The sequence below is a fragment of the Chelonoidis abingdonii genome, chromosome 1 (assembly GCF_003597395.2).
Source record: "Chelonoidis abingdonii isolate Lonesome George chromosome 1, CheloAbing_2.0, whole genome shotgun sequence".
In the NCBI taxonomy this organism is placed as follows: Eukaryota; Metazoa; Chordata; order Testudines; family Testudinidae; genus Chelonoidis; species Chelonoidis abingdonii.
Genome location: NC_133769.1, coordinates 15,969,191 through 15,988,784, shown reverse-complemented (window position 1 = coordinate 15,988,784; position 19,594 = coordinate 15,969,191). Strand labels below are relative to the sequence as shown.

At 44.5% G+C, this 19,594-nt stretch overlaps 1 protein-coding gene across 1 annotated transcript in view; it reads right to left on the bottom strand.

Annotated features, from left to right (window-relative positions):
• Positions 1–19,594, bottom strand: part of CAMK1D (calcium/calmodulin dependent protein kinase ID) — a 422,396-nt gene that overhangs the window by 12,104 nt on the left and 390,698 nt on the right. The window contains exons 7-8 of the mRNA XM_032798304.2: positions 7,905–8,017; positions 6,006–6,084 (exon numbers count right to left, since the gene is read on the bottom strand). Coding sequence (XP_032654195.1) covers positions 6,006–6,084; positions 7,905–8,017 — 192 coding nt within the window. The remainder of the gene's footprint in view (positions 1–6,005; positions 6,085–7,904; positions 8,018–19,594) is intronic.

Sequence of the window (19,594 nt, the reverse complement as noted above, 5' to 3'; positions counted from 1 at the left end):
ACCCAGCAACTACTACAAGAACCTATCTCTTTCCTGCAATTCTGCAGAGCAACTGAGCTCTTGCTGGTCTTTTTAAGGTGCTCTTCAGGCTATCACCTGATCCCTAACTCCACAGCCTCAGCTGGGATGCAGCTGATTATCGCAGTTGGGGCGTGGACCTTTGCCCTTAAAGGGCCAAGTGACCTTGTGACAATGTGGAGCTATCTCATCTCTTCTACTATTTATTATTTGTATAGTGCCAACTAGATGTTTTATATCCAGCTGTAAAGACTATGGGTCAAATCCTGTCCCCTCTGAAGTCAGCAGCAACTCCCACAGACCTCAGGGGAGCCAGGATTTCACTCTGTGTCCTCCTATCCCAAAGAGCTTAAAAATCCATTGCAATGTGACTCTTTTTCTCTTAGCTTCAAATACATTTTTATCTTCTACAGGCCCAGTCTTGCAAACATGCAAATAGTTTTTACTCTCATCAGAGCCCCATTAAGTTACAAGGGTGTGCTTGTCAGAGTCAGAGTTCTGCAGCAGAGTATGACTCACAAGACTCTGTGAAGTCTCCAGGAAAATATGGCATGTTCTGGTGAGCTCTTCATCCAAAATCTCTGGAACTGTGCACATCGTTCATTTACGTCACAGCCCCTAGCATGATGTAGTCTGTTTGGAAGGTGAGATTTCAAATGAGTACGTGTGTGTGTTAAAACTAAGGGTATGCATGGAAGGGTGGCGCCGGCAGACCCCTAATATAGCCACAGTAGTGTCTGTCTCTGAAAGCTAACTACCTGTGCCATATTTCAAAGTGCTGCCACACTGTGTGGCACAGTGGGAGACAAGACCTCAAGAATAGACTCAACTTTCCATTTGCTGAGCCTTACTGGCTCTGGAAAGGCAATAGCTGAATCCACAAAGGCCTTGTCACTACGACAAACCACCCGACTGCCAGATGACTGGTGAAATCAAGAGGCCCAAGCTCCCCTCCTTCAGACTGATGGTAAAGCAGCCTAGTGCAAATGGAGACAATGGTTAGAATGACAGAGGGACCAGTAAAAACCCTACTGTTTCCTGGCATAAGCAAACAGATACACCCACAACTAGCCCTTCAGGTACAACAATGAAAAAGCCAGACAGGCTGATGACCCATCAGCAAAGACAATGGATTGTGACAGAGCTCAGTCTTCCTGCAGACACTCCAGACAGCCTGCAAGTAATGGCTGTTACGACCCTGCAGAGACCTGTGTCTGAGTCACCTGGTACTGAACCCCACCTTCTTGGAATGCCAGTGTTTTTCCACTGGAAGACAAAGGGTTCCCGCCAGGGGTGCCTCTAGGCATTTTGCCGCCCCAAGCATGGCAGGCAGGCTGCCTTTGACGGCTTGCCTGCGAAGGGTCCGCTGGTCCTGCGGCTTCAGTGGACCTCCCGCAGGTGCCTGCAGGAGGTCTGCCGAAGCCGTGGGACCAGAAGACCCTCTGCAGGCAAGCCGCTGAAGGCAGCCCGTCGGCTGCCCTCACAGCGACCGGCAGAGCACCTCCAGTGGCTTGCCACCCCAAGCATGCACTTGGCGTGCTGGAGCCTGGAGCCGCCCCTGGTTCCTGCCATATACAAAAGCTACATAAGGCAGGGGAGTGACATCATCAAGGTCTCCTCTGCCTCCCCACCCAAAGAGACACTAGGAAACACCTGAAAAGAAAAACTGAATTGAGGGGAGAAGAGTTGAGCCTAGGATAGAAGGCTGTCTAGCCTGTGAGCAATATTTGCCTGAAACAATTTTTAGGGTGAGAAATTACTATTTGAAGCCAATTTCTTTAGTGAATCAAGCTTCGTTTTCATGCTTTGTTTTATTTGCTTAGTAATCTGCTTTGTTCTATTTGCTATCCCTTACAATCACTTAAAATCTGCCTTTTATAGTTAATAAATTTGTTTTCTTTATTAGTAAACCCAGTTTGTGCAATTTCTAACGGGGGGGTGGGAAGTGGTGTGAATACCTCTCTTCACACTGGGGAAGAGAGCGAATTTTTATGAGCTTGAGCTGTGCAGATTCTTCTATATAGTGCAAGACAATATACCTTTGGGTCTGCACTCTAAGGGAGGAGGACACCTGAGTGCTGGGGCAAGTCCCCTAAGCTGAATCTTCCCAGAGCTGATCTCAGTGTCTGTGTCTTTCTGCAGCTGAGTACGGCCCTGCCGGTGTGTGTGCTAGAGGAGGCTTCAGAGCTTGGCTCAGCAAGATAGGTTAAAAGGGGGTCCATGCAGGCAGAACAGGTGGGCTCAGTGGTATCTCAGCACATCAGATGGCACCTTGAAGGGGGGCAACGCGTCACACTTGGATTCAACAATGCTTTACATAGCTGGGAAGGGCCTTGTAAATAAACCACTGCCTTGAAAAGTCATACTTGCAGAACTGTATCTCTGCAACAGAAATGACTGAAAAACTTTTTTTTAGTTGATTTTAGACAGAAGGTTGGATTCTGTGGAAAACAGCAAAACTTATGGAGCAGTCCATGATTTTCTACTGACTTCTGGCAATGACTTGCAAAACAAAACAAAAACAAAAAACCCCCACAACACTTTTTATCTTCCTGCTCCATTGGTAGGGCTTAGCAGCTGTGTGTTGGTCTTGCCATGTTTCTTTATTTTAGTCCAGCAACCAATAGCAATGTTACCAGGCCAAAACTTAGATTTGTACATTTTGTGTATCTTGGATAATAACATTTTGGAAAATTTGTCCTTCAGAAATATAAAAGGTCACCCATTTCTCCGCTGGGAGTTGCATTTCTGGTTCTTTACTCTGTATTTGGAATATCCACTTCTATCAATTGTTTAATTTCTTAAGGCTCAGAATTATATAATTTGAAAACACTTTTTTTCCTTCTCAAAAATTACAAACAGTTTCCCAAATTTTCCTTTTTGTTACCTAGACAATAGGTTACCAAGATGATAGGTACTGTTATTGATGGGACGGAGGAGAATTGCGATGATTTATGTTTTGACTTCTCCACATTTCTCGTTCATATTGATGCCAGCCATTGATCTTGCTAATATTTTACATATGCAATCTATTTATGGTAGTGGGTAGGTCGGAGGATGAAGACAAATAATCTCAATTTCCCAGATTATTTGTGTGACATCCTCAATGTCTCATGTCTTATTTTTTATTATTCAAAAAGAGATATATTACTTTTTTCTCCACTTGTTTTTGCCCCTTTGATTGAAAAGACTGAGTCTCAATCTAGTTGTAATCACAGCTATTGTGAGAGCCTGTAGTCATTGCCTGATGTGGTACTCTAGTTAGGATAACTCTGTGCCATTATACCAAGGTTTCCAGGACTATCACTTGCTTTCTATACATTCACCATTCATTGACCTGCATCACAAGTCACTAGTTAACTAGAGGAGCAAACCATGACCCTAATTTTTGGACATTGCAATGAGCAAGGAAACCAGCATAGCAAGAAGCATGTTTTTGAATTGCACTGATTTATGAACATCAGGTTCCATCCCATACCATTACACAATCTACTGCTAGATAGTGGGGGATAATTTTCCTACACGTGAATGAAAGCAGCATCAGTCACAAGTTTATAAACACAGGGTATTGCAAGGCTCATTGTGTCCAGACAATCAGCAAGTGGTCATAGTCCGCTACAGCTCCAGTGTTCTGCTGTAGAAGACTTGGAGACAATTTATCTTTTCTTCTTTCCCAGAATTTAAAGTAACAACAAAATGCAGACACACCAATGAACTTCAGCGAAGGATACCAAACACTCTGAATCCTAATCTAGGAATCTGTTCCATGCTACCACTTTTAAGCCTTATTAAAACTTAACATGCTTTTTAAATGGATAACGTGGTGTGCACCCAAGCTACATAATTTGCAAATTGTGCTACAAGGATATTACACATCAAATCCAATTTTAGAGTCAGGTACCTAGACAAGTATGCTACAGACCTATGATCAAGTCTGCAGAGAGAGCAGTTCTGAACAACAAAGTTCACTGCTCCTCAAGAGATCAGAGCTTATTTTTTGAATTTCCATGTTCCAGATAGACGAAGCAAGTGACTGTTATGTTAACATCTCTGCATGTTCATTTTATGCCAGTGCTGTAACTTGGCTGCATTCTACATTCAAGTACACTGCTGCAGTGGAGTTGTCCAATGTAACTGAGTGCAGAACTTGGCCCATTGTGCTCCAATTGCCCCACAGGACAAGTACTGCAGTAAATCAAGCTACTGAACTTATTATTGTTCAAGCTCAGCAACTTTATAAATGGCTAAGTGTACATGCAGGATGAACTTCAGGTGCTGAGGGAACACATTGGTCAGGGTGCCATCCAACCTTATGAATGCAATGATATTTTCAGTAGCTGTGATGTTCCTGAGTGGAAAAGGATTTCTACTGTCATTGATTCCAGTATCCTTTTCATTGCAATTATTGTCATTATTGTACAATCCTCAAAAGCAGCTTCTCTCAGCACAAACTTGCCTTCCCTAAAGGAGTTGTATTAAAAACCCTGATCCCCTGAGTGCTTACAATGACGGCCTAGTGCAGTGGTTTACAGGCAGCGTACCTCTTTCGAAATAATGTAGTCTACCATATACCCCTATCTGAGATAGAGTCATAATATATCTATGATTAGATTGCCAAGTCTGATGAAATAAAGTACGTTGTCTGCCACTACAGGATTTTTCTCATGTATGCCCTGATGAGAGCTCACATACCCCTCTTGAAAACTACTGTCCTAAGGGATAGGGCACTAGCCCAATACTCAGGAGATGTGGGTTCAAGTCCTGATTCTGCTACAGACTTTTTGCATGATCTTGAGCATGTACGTCTGCACTGCCAAAAATAGTGTGATCTTATCTTAGGTTAAAATAGTGGTGAAGACATAGTCACTTCAGGGGGAGTCTTGGGTTGAGCTTCAGCTGCTAGCCAAATTGTGTCTGTACTGCTATTTTAACCCGAATTTGCGAACATGGATTAGCTAACTCCAGTTAAGAACATACCTTTTTTTTAAGCAGTGTAGACATATCATGAGTCTACGCTGTACCTGTGAATTGTGGATGATATCTCCCTGTCTCACCAGGGTGTTGTGAGGTAAAGTCTTTCAGTTGTTGTTAGGTGCTCAGACTCTACTTGGATGAGGGCCATATAAGTAAGCAGATGACTAACTTTAATCACATCCCATTGACTTCAATCTGAGTTTTAGCAAAATGGCCAAATTCTGCATTGATTCATGCTGATGCAACCCCACTGCAGCAGTATAAGTAACTGAGAGCAGCAATTAACTAATTATTCAAGGATTTCAATTGGACTGCTGGCAAGCTTAAAGTTTTTGCAGGTTCAGGGCCTAATTTCAGATACAATGGAAGAAGCAGGGAGAACGAGGGGCCAAAGACAGGGGTTGCAGCAATAAGTTACTCAGCAAAGGCTAGTATATGGCATAAAGTATCAGAGGGGTAGCCGTGTTAGTCTGGATCTGTAAAAGCAGCAGAGAATCCTGTGGCACCTTATAGACTAACAGATGTTTTGGAGCGTGAGCTTTCGTGGGTGAAATACCCACCGTCAGACCAGTAGTGGAAATTGCCCCGGGGCAGGTAATATATAATGCTAGCACACAACTAGCGATAACTGAGTTATTAGTCAGGGAGGAGAGGCCCTGTTCCGAGCAGTAGAGGTGCTGAAAACCCCAGGAAGGAGAAACTGGTTCTGTAATGGCAAGCCATTCCCAGGTCTTGTTTAGTCCAGAGCATGTGTCAAATTTGCAGATGAACGAAGCTCAGCATTTCTTCTTGAAGTCTGTCCTGAAGTTTTTTTGCTGCAGGATGGCCACCTTAAGGTCTGCTATAGTGTGGCCAGGGAGGTTGAAGTGCTCTCCTACAGGTTTTTGTATATTGCCATTCCTGATATCTGATTTGGCATAGTGGAGCAAACATTCCCTCTTGTACACACAAATTAAAGAAAAGTCTCATTTCTTGAGGTCATTGCAACAGAAGTCATGTGTTTAGTTGCTTACCATGGGTGCCGGGCTGCTTGCTCACAGGTATATCTTTTGTTAGGGTCTTTCTCCATCAAGTTCCGAATAAAATCTTTAGCTGTAAAAAACAAAATAAAATAAGCAAAAGCAATTGGTCTGATGCCTGGAGAAGCAAGGACACACAGTGGTATTTAAAGGTTCGTCTTAATAACGCTGATGTATGACACAATGACTTTCTTCCCCTTCCCCCACCCACTCATACAGGACCTTCATCAAAATGAAGTCTGCCTTTCATAAGACTAGCCCAATAGGCAAGATCAATAATAATAATAATAATAATAATAATAATAATAATAATTAATTAATAAAGACACAGGAATCAATTATCAAGTTTGAGTCCACAGACTGAGCATTCCAACTCTGTATTAGAGAGGTCAGACAGATATTTAAAAGTCTCCACATTCCTATTTTAACCATTTAATCATTATTTAATAGGCCTCCCCAGAAGTAAGCTAGCAGCTTCACAGAAGACACAGTCACTAGCCCCAAAGGATTTGTGTGTTACATTTTAAATGTGAACCATGAGGGAGGGTGACAAAAAGTAGGGAGGCTATGGGGAGAAGAAGAAGAAGGAGGGTGACAGAGCCTGTGATTACTCATTTCAGTCAAGTCACATCTGGGTGGTTCTGTTAATGTTTTGGCTGCAGTTTTTTAAATATCAAATATAAGAAAGATAGGTGGTGAATGTGATCAGCTCACTTGGGCTTGAAGCAGTGTGTGTTCAGCAGACTTTTAAATGGAGAGAAGACCATTGAAGGGAGGACATCAAAGGCTTCTGGGGCAGCCTGAAAAATGTGACCTAATTGCTTGTCTGAGAAGCCAAACTTGGAATGAAGTGGCTTGATTTAGGCTCCTGGTATTAATCTGATCTATTTGGGGGAGATTCCCAAAAGCACTCTAGGGATTTCTCAGGAAAAGTCCCACTGACTTTCAGCTTTGTGCTCCTAAATTCCCTAAGTCTTCCTCTGGATGGATTTCTACCATCACTGTGGTATCTGGGCACCAGAAGTACACAGTATGAAATTGTGTAGCACTAGGAAGTTGTTAGCTGCCCCAAGCACAATCCAGCCTGGGACTCCAGTACATAATTGGGTGACTATCCCATCCTGCCACCTGTGCTGTGCCGGATACACTGATATTTTTAACATGCTAATTTGATCAGAAATAGCACATGTACATCTGTCCAAACTGGAAATTATACCTCAAACTCCAGTGTACACATACCTCAATAACATGCCTGGGTTAAACAGCAAGTCTGGCAGATTCATGAATGGAATCCAGAACTTCTGATTCCCAGCCTAGTGCTATAACTACTAGACTGCATGCCCTCCCTTCCCAGGGGATTGATGGGATTTTTCTTTCCTTGTTGTTTTAGCCATTTTCATTTGGAAGCCATTGATTTCCTGGGTTTGCTTCTTTCCTGTTTACACTGCACAGATTCATCAATCAGGCCAGCAATACACATTCAGGAAAAAAAGCTGAATTATTTTGTTTTCTATTATTGGAGACAGATGAAAATGTGCATTTTATTCAGATGTGCTGGAAAAATGAAAGTATGTTGTTTTCTTGGGGCTGAATACCAATTCTCATTTCATGGTCTTCTCTACAAGTCAAGTTTGGGTGCTTTATGCCTGACACTGGGAGGAGATAGGACTTAATTTGAGGCTCTCATGGAAATAATTTCCCATGATGCTTAAAAAATATTTGGGTTAAAATCCTGCCCTCAGTTGAACATATAGCTCCCTCTGACCTCAAGTTAACAGGAGTTAGGCATACTACGGAGATCCAAATTTCACCCTTGGAAAATATGCATGGTAGACATCAGTAATATGAAGGAAAGTGCAAGACATGGCTATCGGAATTAAATGAGCTCCATACCAGAGTCTGAGATGTCATCCCAATATGGAGAGTCAAATTCATATTCCGCCTTAAGAATCTGCTCAAAGAGTTTGGAGTCATTTTCATCATAAAATGGAGGATATCCACAGAGCCTAATAAACAAAACAGATCAGGGGATGTGAAGCACTTTAATCACTTTCTGGGAGAAGGTAACAAATGAGGAGGAGGAATTCATAATTGTGAATCATGACTGAAATACATGGCACCCCCAAACTTCCCAAAAGAGTCACGTGCTTCTCTAATAGATGCTCTCTTTGGTCAGGAGCAAGTGCCTTGTTGCAGGTACAGAGTCCTGATTGCTGAAGGCCCAATCCTGACCCTTGTGCGAAGCACAGATGAAGATGGACTTTATGCAGGAATTCTCCATGGAAACCCCAGCACAGTAGCTACTACAGCCTCAGAGTTGCAGAGGCATCTGAGCCCCCGACCCCCGACTCCCTTTTCAGGGGGCATTTGGCCAATGCACCCATAGGATCAGACACAATAGCCATGAGCCCCTCAGCCATTTCTGCCCCTATGAGGGAGTAGAGGAAGTTTTCATGGCGTGCTGCTCTGTGTTGCAGAGAGAGATCAGAACCCCCAGCACAGCCTCTATCACCGCTGGGACCTTTCTCCATGACCGTCTTTAGCCCTTCTGAAGTCTCTGGCCCCCAAAACAGTCCACGTGCAATTTAAATTGATTTCCTTCCAGTGGTTATGGGCCCATGCAGCTCCAATGTGGTGAGAGTGCAGAGGCAGGCATCCCCTACCCTTGGAACTCTGGAGTGCACAAAGGAAGCATGGCTCCTGTAACAAGCTCTGCTGGCTGGGGCAAGGTAGGCGCAGCATTAGGACTAGCCCTGAGCACTGTCTGGTACATCTGCATTACAGCCAGGGGCGTGAGTGGCAGCTCGTGTAGACACACCCGGACCAGCTGTCCTCTAGTTAGCTCACTGAAAACAGCAGCAAGGCTGTGGAGGCGCAGGCTTCAGTGCCGGCTGCATGGGACTGCCTGGCCCTACTGGGCTTGTACTTGTGTGGGCAGCTCATGCTGAAGCCTGTGCCACAGTGTCCTCACTGGTACTTCTAGCAAGCTAACTAGAGGACAGCTAGTGTAGATACATCTACATGAGCTGCCATTCCTGTACCCAGCTGTAGTGCTGGTGTACCCTCCCTTTTGTGCCAGAGGCACTAGCTATGAGGGGAAGGTTCCTTGCCCATCCATTCCATCTTACTCTTAATGTCCCACAGAAAATAAAACTCCTGAACACTGCTAAAGAAAAGCTGTACTTATTAATCATTATTATTTGGATTTGGGTAGTACCCACAATGCATTAAGCACTGTTTACTCACATAGTCCCTGCCCCAAAGAGCTTACAATTTAAGGGGGAAAGAAACATATTGATAAAGGACAAGGGAGGGTGAACACACTCAAAATATAGATAATTATATATATATATATTTAAAATTAGATAAATACATTCTAGCTCTACCCAACTACGTCTCAACCTACCCATTATTAGTTGGCTAATTTCTTGTAGGTGTTGTATCACCTCTCCCCCTATGTATCTAGCATATTTATCTAGCTCCAGCCCTCATGGTATCTAGATGCTAACAAGGTATATTTGACAAAGAAGTACAAATAATTTAATGCTTGATCTTTTGCATCCATATAACAAAAAAAGATCCAATCCCAGAATCCTTGTTTTATCTTTACTTAGGCAAATCTCCTGGCCCTATGTATTTATAGCTAGGCATTTTGGAAGCTTAGCACTAAGATAACTAGAATGTTTGCATACATAAAACATTATCTGTATAGTTAGACCAGATGAGCAGTCGCATTTTAATTAAAAGCGTTCAAAGATTTTCCCCAGCTGTCTTGTTTTACATACAGGTCTGAACACCACAACTGTAAAATGACAAATGTACTTTAGAGACTGATCCAGCATTTAAGCGAATTGTGCTTTTGCTCATGGTAACTCAGGACCTTTCTATCTGCTCCGTTCCAAGTACTGTGTCTGCATGGAGTTGCACCAGTTATCTTTAGGCTTAGGTTAGTTCTCATGCTGTCACTTGAGCAGTGTAGGGGCCATGTGCTTCCATAATGTTCTGTCCTGTGTCAAATCTGGCATGTTACACCTATGAGGGACAGGTGTTTATTGATGCTGTCTGGCCAGTGTGTTTGAGGAGATCTTTCCCATCCTGCATTCACTGGGTCAAGGTCGAAAATGATAATAGCAGAGAAGTTGGTAGGCATTTGGAACAAATGACCATACCACCTTAGAGAGCACTGGGTAACTGTTTGAGAGCACAGGACCTTCTTAACTGGAAGACAGGTACCTTCATTTGGCTTGAATTTCTACCATTCAATGTTTTCGATCATTCAAAGATGCTTAATCTGAATGGTACTGAATGAATCTTTTTAATCTCGACAGTGGGGGCCATGTTTCAGTCCCATCGATCAGGATACTGACCACCAAAGCATTATATATACAGTAACTCCTCACTTTAAGTCATCCTGGTTAATGTTGTTTCGTTGTTACGTTGCTGATCAGTTAGGGAACATGCTCATTAAAAGTTGTTCAATGCTCCACTCTTATGTTGTTTGGCTGCCTGCTTTCTCCATAGCTGGCAGCGTCCCTACGCACCCTGCTCCTCACAGCACCTCCTGCCCACCGGCAGACCCCACGGATCAGCACCTTTGCCCTCCTCCCACCCCGCCTGCGGCAATCAGCTGGCTTGCGGTGTTGCAGGGGCAGGAGGGAGGGGGAAGGAGCAAGGACTCGGCGCACAGGCTCCCGCTCCTTCCCCTGCCTCCCCAGTGCTGCAAGCCAGCTGATTGCCCTGGGCAGGAGGTGGAGGGGAGGGAAGGGGAGCCTGTGCGCTGAGTCCTCACTCCTCCCTCTTGCCCCCTTAACACTGCAAGCCAGCTGATTGCCCCAGGCAGGAGGGAGGGGGAAGGAGCAAGGACTCTGTGTGCAGGCTCCCCCTCTCTCCTGGCTTGCCACGGCATGTAGAAGGGAGGGGAGGGAGGAGCGAGGACTCAGCATGGGAAGTAAAGGGCGAGGAGGTGCGGGGAAGAAGGTGATAGATCAGCTGCTGCTAATGGCTGCACACACTGTTCAATATCGTCTGGAGAACAGCATCAGTCTGGCCAACAGGCAAAAAGGCATTATTTTCCCGCTTTGGAAACAAAGGCAGCAAATGAGACTACTGCAACTATCACAGCATTACTCTTCTACCCTTCCCAGAGAAAGAATTTGCTTCAGACTTGCTGGCCCAAGCTGCCAATATCTTAAGGAGAAAGAGAAAACCACAAGGTGGCTTTACTCCTCCCCATCCCATGACGGAACAAATCTTGACATGGCGGCAGCTCATAAAAAAGTGATGAGAATTCAAGCACCCCGATTACACTTCTCTTTAGGCCCCTACGTGAATTCTTCTTTCACACACCTGTCTGATACAGAACTCGTATAATACTTTCATAAGGTTTTCTTAACCCCCAGGATGATTAACCTGAATAAAGTATTTAATTCAAGAGAGCCAGCCATTGTAAACAGACTAAGGATTTAGCTGAAACATTACTCTGTAGCACCAACAGGAGTGAGAGAAAAAAAATCCGTAAAATATAAAATAGTAGCATTATTTATAATACAGAGCCAGCTTCCTGCCCTTAAAGTTATTTGAACCCATTTAACACACACAGTAAAATTATCAGTATTTTGTTAACTCTGAAGATTCAGTCTGCTTTATAGATATATTTTATATACTGGGCCAGATCCTGATCTAAGGTACAACAGAATAATTCTGGAGTAACTCCACAGGAATTTGTAGTGTTACTCTGGATTTACTCTGGTATCACTGCAGTTGAAATCTGGCCTGTTATCTTTCAAAGCCGATGTACTCTGCTGCTGACAGGTGTCCCATTTGGGCAAGTGCTCTCATCAAAGGCCAATAAGATGTTTTCACACCAGCCAAGCTCTTACATTTAAATCAAGATTGGAAATGTTTCTAGAGGACATGTTCTAACTCAGCCACAAGTTATTTGGCTCGATGCAGGAATCACTGAATGAAATTCTATGGCTTGTGTTATGCAGGAGGTCAGACTAGACAATCACAACAGTCTATCTATGTATCTAAACAAGACATAACATGCCACATGCCTGATCAATGAAAACATAAAATAAAAATAATTCAGACATCTGGGATAAAGCTCCACAGTTACTTAACTCTCTATGACTGCTTAAGAATGTTAACATAGCCTACATTATTATGGCAAATATCAACGTTCAGAGCCCACAGTCACAGGGACTGATCATGACCCCACGATATGCACACAGAGAGGAAGCTATTCATCCTGAATAATACCATTATGGTTACCTTGCCTGTGCAGCTACCTTCAGGTGTAGAGATCTTGATACAAAGGAACCTACCCAGTTTCGCTCTTCAGCAAAGGGCAGTAGTGAAAGCTTTCCACACAGAATGGAAAGTGACTAGAATTCTAGCCTCTCTCTCTATGTGATCTCTACTCTGTAGCCTTTCAATGCCAGACTGAGAGAGTGCTGCTCACTTTGCAGGCTACAGAGGCAAGGTGGGTGAGGTAATAGCTTCTATTGGACCAACTTCTTTTGTCTCTCTCACCTACAGAAGTTGACCCAATAAAATATATTACCTCACCCACCTTGGCGCACTGAGGTCTGGTCTACACTACGCGTTTATACCGAATTTAGCAGCATTAAACCGATTTTACGCTACACCCGTCCACACAACGAAGCCCTTTATATCAATATAAAGGGCTCTTAAAGCCGATTTCTGTACTCCATGACGAGGGGAGTAGTGCTGAAATCGGTAGTGCCATGCTGGATTAGGGTTAGTGTGGCTGCAATTCAACGGTATTGGCCTCTGGGAGCTATCCAACAGTGCACCATTGTGACCGCTCTGGAAAGCCATCTGAACTCGGATGCACTGGCCAGGTAGACAGGAAAAATCCCGCGAACTTTTGAATTTCATTTCCTGCTTGGCCAGCGTGGAGAGCTCACCAGCACAGGTGACCACGCAGAGCTCATCAGCACAGGTAACAATTGCAAGTCTCCTGAGAATAACAGAAAAAGGCTCCGCAATGGAACTGCACCGGAGGTACTTGGATCTGATCGCTGTACGGGGAGACGGATTCCAAGCTTAACAGAACTCGGTTCAAAAGACGAAATGAAAAAACATTTGAAAAAATTTTTTTCTTTCCCCACCAAGGCACCCCCACATGAAAGCCAGAAAAAATCGGGGCCCTAAAGACAGGGACTCAGTATCGTGCCACGTGCCGAACAGTTATTAGAGCTCAGCAACAAGCCTCACAGAAAACTCAATAGAAGCAAATGGAAAGCTTCAGGGCATAGGGCACGAAAACACCTGCGGCCTTCTACATGAGCTTGCGCATATCTACGGGGGTCACCATCACTACCTAAAAAAGCCACCTGTCTGTGGGTTCCCAGTGGGGGTGGTAATCCGCAGCCATGGCGGAGGATTCTGCGACAAGGGGAGATGAGAGTAAGAGGAGGACCGAGCTGTAGAGAGCACACGCACTTCGGTTCTCTCCCCAACAGCAGGAGCATTTTTCTCGGACCCTGACGAATTACCTCAACAGCCCCTTCCAAGTTCAACTATCCAGACAGAAAACATCGCCATCGGAAGGGACACTGGTGAGTGTACCTTTGTAAATATAAGCAAGGTTTAAGCGGCAGTTTTTTCAATGATTAACTTTGTCTGAGGACTTGGGATGCATTGCGGGCCAGTATATTATGTTTCAACTGGAAAACAGTCTGTTACAAAGTGTGCCCTGGAGGATTCGCCCATCCCGCAGTAACCATCTCCATGCAAAGCTTCCGCCAACGTACTCCAAGCTTGCCGAAGTTTCTGGGCAGCACTCGTTATTCCGTCCTCCATAGGTAGGACCCCTTGAATACGCCATGCATGTAGAGTAATCTGGTATACTGCATGAAAATTAGCTGCGTTTGGTCTGGTGACTCCTGGCATTCAAGCAACATCCGTATCTTTATCTCGCTGTGTTATCCTCAGGAGAGTGTATAGTCATATGGTAACTGGTTGAAATTCGGAATTTAATTTAAGGGGACAGAGATGGCATTCTACTGGGCTGTTTGCCTGTGGCTAAAAAAACGCCTTTTCCTACCAGGGTAGCCAAGAGGGGTGGGAAGGGGAGGGGGCGACTGACACGAGCTTTTTCCGCGTTTGGCTGCAGGGATCTTTCCTGCTACAACCACACAGTTGGGGTGGGGAAAGGGGCGTGTTTAGCAGTGATTCCATGATACAGCCAGGGTGGTTTCTGATGCTGCATGTTAGCAGGAAAGAGCAGCATCAACGGCTTTGCTTGGATTGGAAAGGAGGGCACTGACAGATGAAGGCTGCGAAGACTAAAGACAATGGCTTACATTGGCCGCATGCAGAGCAGAAAAATTTGCTGCCGGAGCCTAGCGTCTGTGATCTGTAACACCAGAGCCGGCAGGCACTCAATATAGATGCAAAATGCGACCTTGTACGTGAAAACAAATGTGCTATGTAAGGTGAATAGTGTTGTTCAACCATGAAAGAGTATAATCATTGTTCTCTAAATGTATCTTTTTAAAATACTTCTCATCTTTTTTCCTCCCTCATGCGTGCAAATTTTTTCAAGCTCCCTACTCCATCCCAAAGGCATCGCAGATAAGGCGCCGGAAAAAAAGACCGCGAGAACATGTTTTTCGGAATCCATGGAAGTGACCGCAATGAAAGAGCTCATCTGAATGATGTGGCAAGGCGTGTAGTAAGTACAGGAAAGACCAGTGACCGTGAGGACAGGAAGGACCGAACGTGGAGGAAGGAGGGACCAACATGAGGACCAGGAGAGGACGCTCGAGATGGCGAGGAGAGACGGGCTCGAGATGAAAGGAAGAGATGCTCAGAAGATGAGAGGCGGCAGCAGGAAATCAAGTGGTGGTGGATGCAATACTCTGGGGCTGAGCTGTTGATCAACTGACAATGCTCCAGCATATGGTGGGCACTTAGAAATAACAGCAGGTATCACAGAGTGCCATGGCTGCACGCCCTACCTGTCATAGAGCAAGACACATCCGACTCCTCACCCTACAGGTTCCTTAGGCTCCTACTCTTAGCGCCAGCGAGGAAGACGCGTGGGGGCGGAGGGCTCGTGCAAAGCGCCCACCGTCAACCCAGTGGACAGCCCCAACCAAAAGAGGTCTTATTATTATTATGGAAATTTTTTTATGTGGCCATGGGTTCTTCTCCTTTCGTGACAATAGCTCATTCTCCTCACCAAACCCATCTGGGCCACTATGTCAGTTCTCTCACTTAGCGTCGATCTTTTATAATTAAGTAATAAAGAAAAGATGATATTTTAAAACGAGAGTGTATTAGTTCTAGAAAGCAAGCTGTAATCGAAGGAGGTGGGTTGGGAGGGCTTACAGTGCGAAAATGAGTCAATTAAAGCCGGGGGGGTGGGTTGATCATACAAGGAGGAACACTTAAACACGCAACAGTAACACAGGCGCGGTAGACACACTGTCGGATGAACACTGGTTATTATTTGCAATCCAATGCGATACAACGGCTTCAGTCTGTGAGTACTTCTCTTAGTCTACACTAGCACCGCGACTTTCCATGGTGTGCTCTTCTAAATCATGCCGGTGTTGGGCGATATTCTCTGGTAGTGTAATCAGCAGGCCACGTTGACTTTGCCTCAGGCTCTCCCACTCCATAGCGCCATAAAAGGTTCGCCATTAATGCTACAGAGAACTCCAATTTGCATGTGCATCGCGACCGCCCCCATTAACCACACAGCAAGCAGACCAAATAATCAATGGGGAACATTCATGGAACTTATAGTATCTTCTAGGCACTGGAAGGACATCGAGTGAAGGCTCATCGATGTCCAAGTCCCACTGCCGTTCATGGCAGGACCACAATACTGTCTAGACCATCCCCTGATGAGTACCAACTTACAATAAACCTCCTTAAATATATCTGCCAGAGATGGAACGATCCAGCAATCCTCCCTACGGATTCATTAATTCCGTCTTCCTCACACCCTGTTCATAGTTACGGTGGCGGAAAATTTTTCCGAAATTCCAACCCTACTAATCCCTTGGCTCACGCAACGGATTAAGTCGGGCCACATTGCTTATATGTTCTAATCCATTAGCGGGCACACGCGCTCGACGACAAGTTTCTTCCTCCTTCCTAATTTGTCGACCCATGGCCAAACGGATAGGACCGCGCCACCAGCGGATGGGGGTGGGCCGGGTTCGTGTGGCCTCTTTAGATCCGCTGAAAACTGCTGAATGATGAGGTCCCACTCTTCTCTTTGTCCAAACTAGATGAACCAGGCAAGTTCATATTCAGTCTTAACCTTCATAAAGGTCATGTGCAATTATCAAGTGACCTTTAAATGATTTATTGGTTTGATAATGACTATTCACTCATGGACCGTCTCGAAATTAATTCATCCATCACTCTTTTCTTGACAGTATAGCGCAGGTGGAAATGATGTGGTGGCACCGCAAGAAAACGTGGATACACAATACTAATGCAAATCATGAGAAGCCTAAGACACTAACACAGCGCAGAAGTAGCCAAGCAGGCAGGAAGAAATGGACTTCATCGATGTCTTGAGTTCTAGTTGAAAACTGGTCTCACAACACCTGTGTAATGCATCCAGAACACGTTTGCTTTTTACTTTTGGCAAACAGATACACTGAGGGTTGAAACTCATATCTTAGCTGTGGTCACTATATCCCCTAGATCTCTTTCTGACCATAACTCCTTCACTAGACAGTCTTTCCGATTCGTATGTGTGCACTGAATTGTTTCCCTTCCTAAGTGAGCCCGGTTGGGCATTGTCTTTATTGACTGTGTTGCTGTAGATCCATCTTGGTTTCCCTCAGCCATTTCTCCATTTGTCCAGATCATCGATTTGAATTTTTGACCCTGTCCTCAAAAGAGTTGCAATCCCAGAAACTCCTCAAGGGCAGTTTGTATAATCCGCAATCGCCTTAATAAGTGTACGTTTCTATGCCAATTCTAAGTCGTTGATTGGAAGATATTGAACAGAGCGCGTCCAAAACAGACCCCTGGAACCCGACTGTGTTACTCTTTCCATCGGATGGGAGCCTTAATAACACTCTCTGAGTACGGTTACCGCCAGTTATGCACCCACACTTATAGTAGCCATCTAAATTGTATTTGCCTAGTTTATCGATAAGGATACATGCGACACCGTATCAAATGCCTTTATAAAGTGCTAGGTTACCACATCCACGGCTTCTCCTTATCACAAGACTCATTATCCATCAAAGAAAGCTATCAGATTGGTTTGACAGAAAAAAATGTTCTTTAAAAATCCATGCTTGGCTAATTCTCTATCACCTTCACACTTAATTCCAAGTGTGTGCCAGATGATTTCTTTAATTACTTGCTCCATTCTCTTCCCTGCGCACAAAGTAGTAAACTAACTGGTCTGAATATTTCCTGGGTTGTTTTTTTTTCCCTTTATTATAGATGGGCACTATATTTGCCTTTTCCAGTCTTCTGAGAATCTCTCTATCTCCCATGGATTTCCAAGTAAAGCTAGAGGCTCGATACCCTCTTTAATTCTTGGTTGCTTAGATGGCATTCATCAGGCCCTTGTGACTTTGCAGGCCGTCTAAGTTTTCTCTAATGATTTTTATTACCATTGCTCTTTTTTATTTTATCGTTCTAAACCTACCCCCCTTCCCATAAGCATCAACATCATGTTAGACATTCTTCAGAGTTTCAAGTGAAGACCGAAACGGAAGAAGTACTTAAAGGAGCATCGCTGCCATTTCAAGTTCTCTGTTAATGTTTCTCCCTCTCCTTTTACTACGCATCAGTGGTTGCCCTACGGCTAGTCCTTGGTCTTCCTCTTGCTCTAATGTATTGAGTAAAAAGTGCTTCTTGTTCCATAGCCCGGCTCTTTTTTCCATAGCTAGTTTGAGTCATTTTTGCTTGCCTTTCTAATCTTGCCCTGCATTCCTGTGTTGTTTGCCTATATTTCATCCTTTGTAATCTGACTAGTTTTCCATTTTTTATATGACTCCTTTTTTATGTAGGTCATGCAAGATTCGTGGTGAGCCAAGGTGGGTCTTTTTGCCACTTTTCTATCTTCCTACCATCGGAATGTTGCTTTTGGGCCCTTAATAGTGTCACCTTTGAAAAACTGCCAACTCTCCTCAGTTGTTATTTTCCCCTCAGGTCTAGTTCCCATGGGACCTTACCTATCAGCTCTCTGAGCTTTACCAAAATCCGCCTTCCTGAATCCATGGTCTCTATTGCTGTACTCCTTCTACGCTTTCCTTAGGAATTTGCTCTATGATTTTCATGATCACTTTCACTTCAAGCTTCCTTCTGCTTTCAGAATTCCAAAAAAAAAAACAAGTTCTCCCTATTTGTTAAATCAAGTCTAGAACAGCTTTCCCCCCAGTAGCTTTTTTCAACTTCTGAAATAAAAAGTTGGTCTACAATGCAGTCCAGGAACTTATTGGATTAGTCTGTCCCACTGGTCATATTTCCCACATAATCTGTTATAGTGAAGTCCCCTATCACCACCAAAATCTTGGTCTTTGGATGATTTTGTTAGTTGTTTAAAAAAGCCTCATCCACCTCTTCACCTTGGTTAGGCTGGCTGTAGTATACGCTAGCAGACATTCACCCTTGTTTTTTACCCCTTTTACTAACCAGAGACTCTCAAAACACTTCCACGTCTCCTATGTCCATTCCACCTCAGCTTCCAAGTGTGTACTTTTTATATATAAGGCAAACCCCTCCTCCCTTTTTCCCGGTCTATCCTTATGAGCAAACTATACCCATCCACACCAACATTTTCCAATCATGTGTATTATCCACCAGTTTCAGTGATGCCAACAATGTCATAGTTGTATTTTATTTATTAGCACTTCAGTCCTGCTTATTTACCCATTTACTTCTCACGTTTGTCATATAGGGACATCTAAGATACTGATTTGATCTTGGCCTCCCAGTTTGCTCTGATCCTCCTTTTCTCTGCCATTATAGCCTACGCTCCCTCTGTTTCCGACATCTCCCAGGTCTTTCATGTTCCCCACTTACCTGTGGGCTTTGCTCATGTCCAGTTCGGAACTTAGTTTAAAGCCCTCCTCACTTAGGTTAGCCAGTCTGTGTGCAAAATAGGGGTCTTTCCCCCTCGAACGGTGACGCCATCTCTGCCTAGGCAGTCCTTCCTCGAATACCATCCCATGGGTTCGAGGAGTTCAAGCCCTCCTGCAACACCATCTTCCGCAGCCAGGTATTACACTCCCCATGCATGCCATCTGTCTCTGCCCAGGCCCCACCACCACCTTATGACAGGAACGAATCGAAGATTCGTAATTTGCGATTTGGCTGAGGTCTGAACGATGTCAGAATAAGTCGCACACTATGCATTCCTCGTTCTATATAACGGCCAAATGGAACATCTCTACCCACCATTCTGCACATGCTCCCACGCCTTCGTATAGTTGACAGCCTCCCCTACGTCACTCTGAACCAGGCTGCCTGTGGTACATGGCTTACATGAGACCCCAGGCTCAGAAGCAAGGGTGGCTGGCGTCCCCCCAGCCATTAACCAGCACGGCAATTTCACACTACCCCCA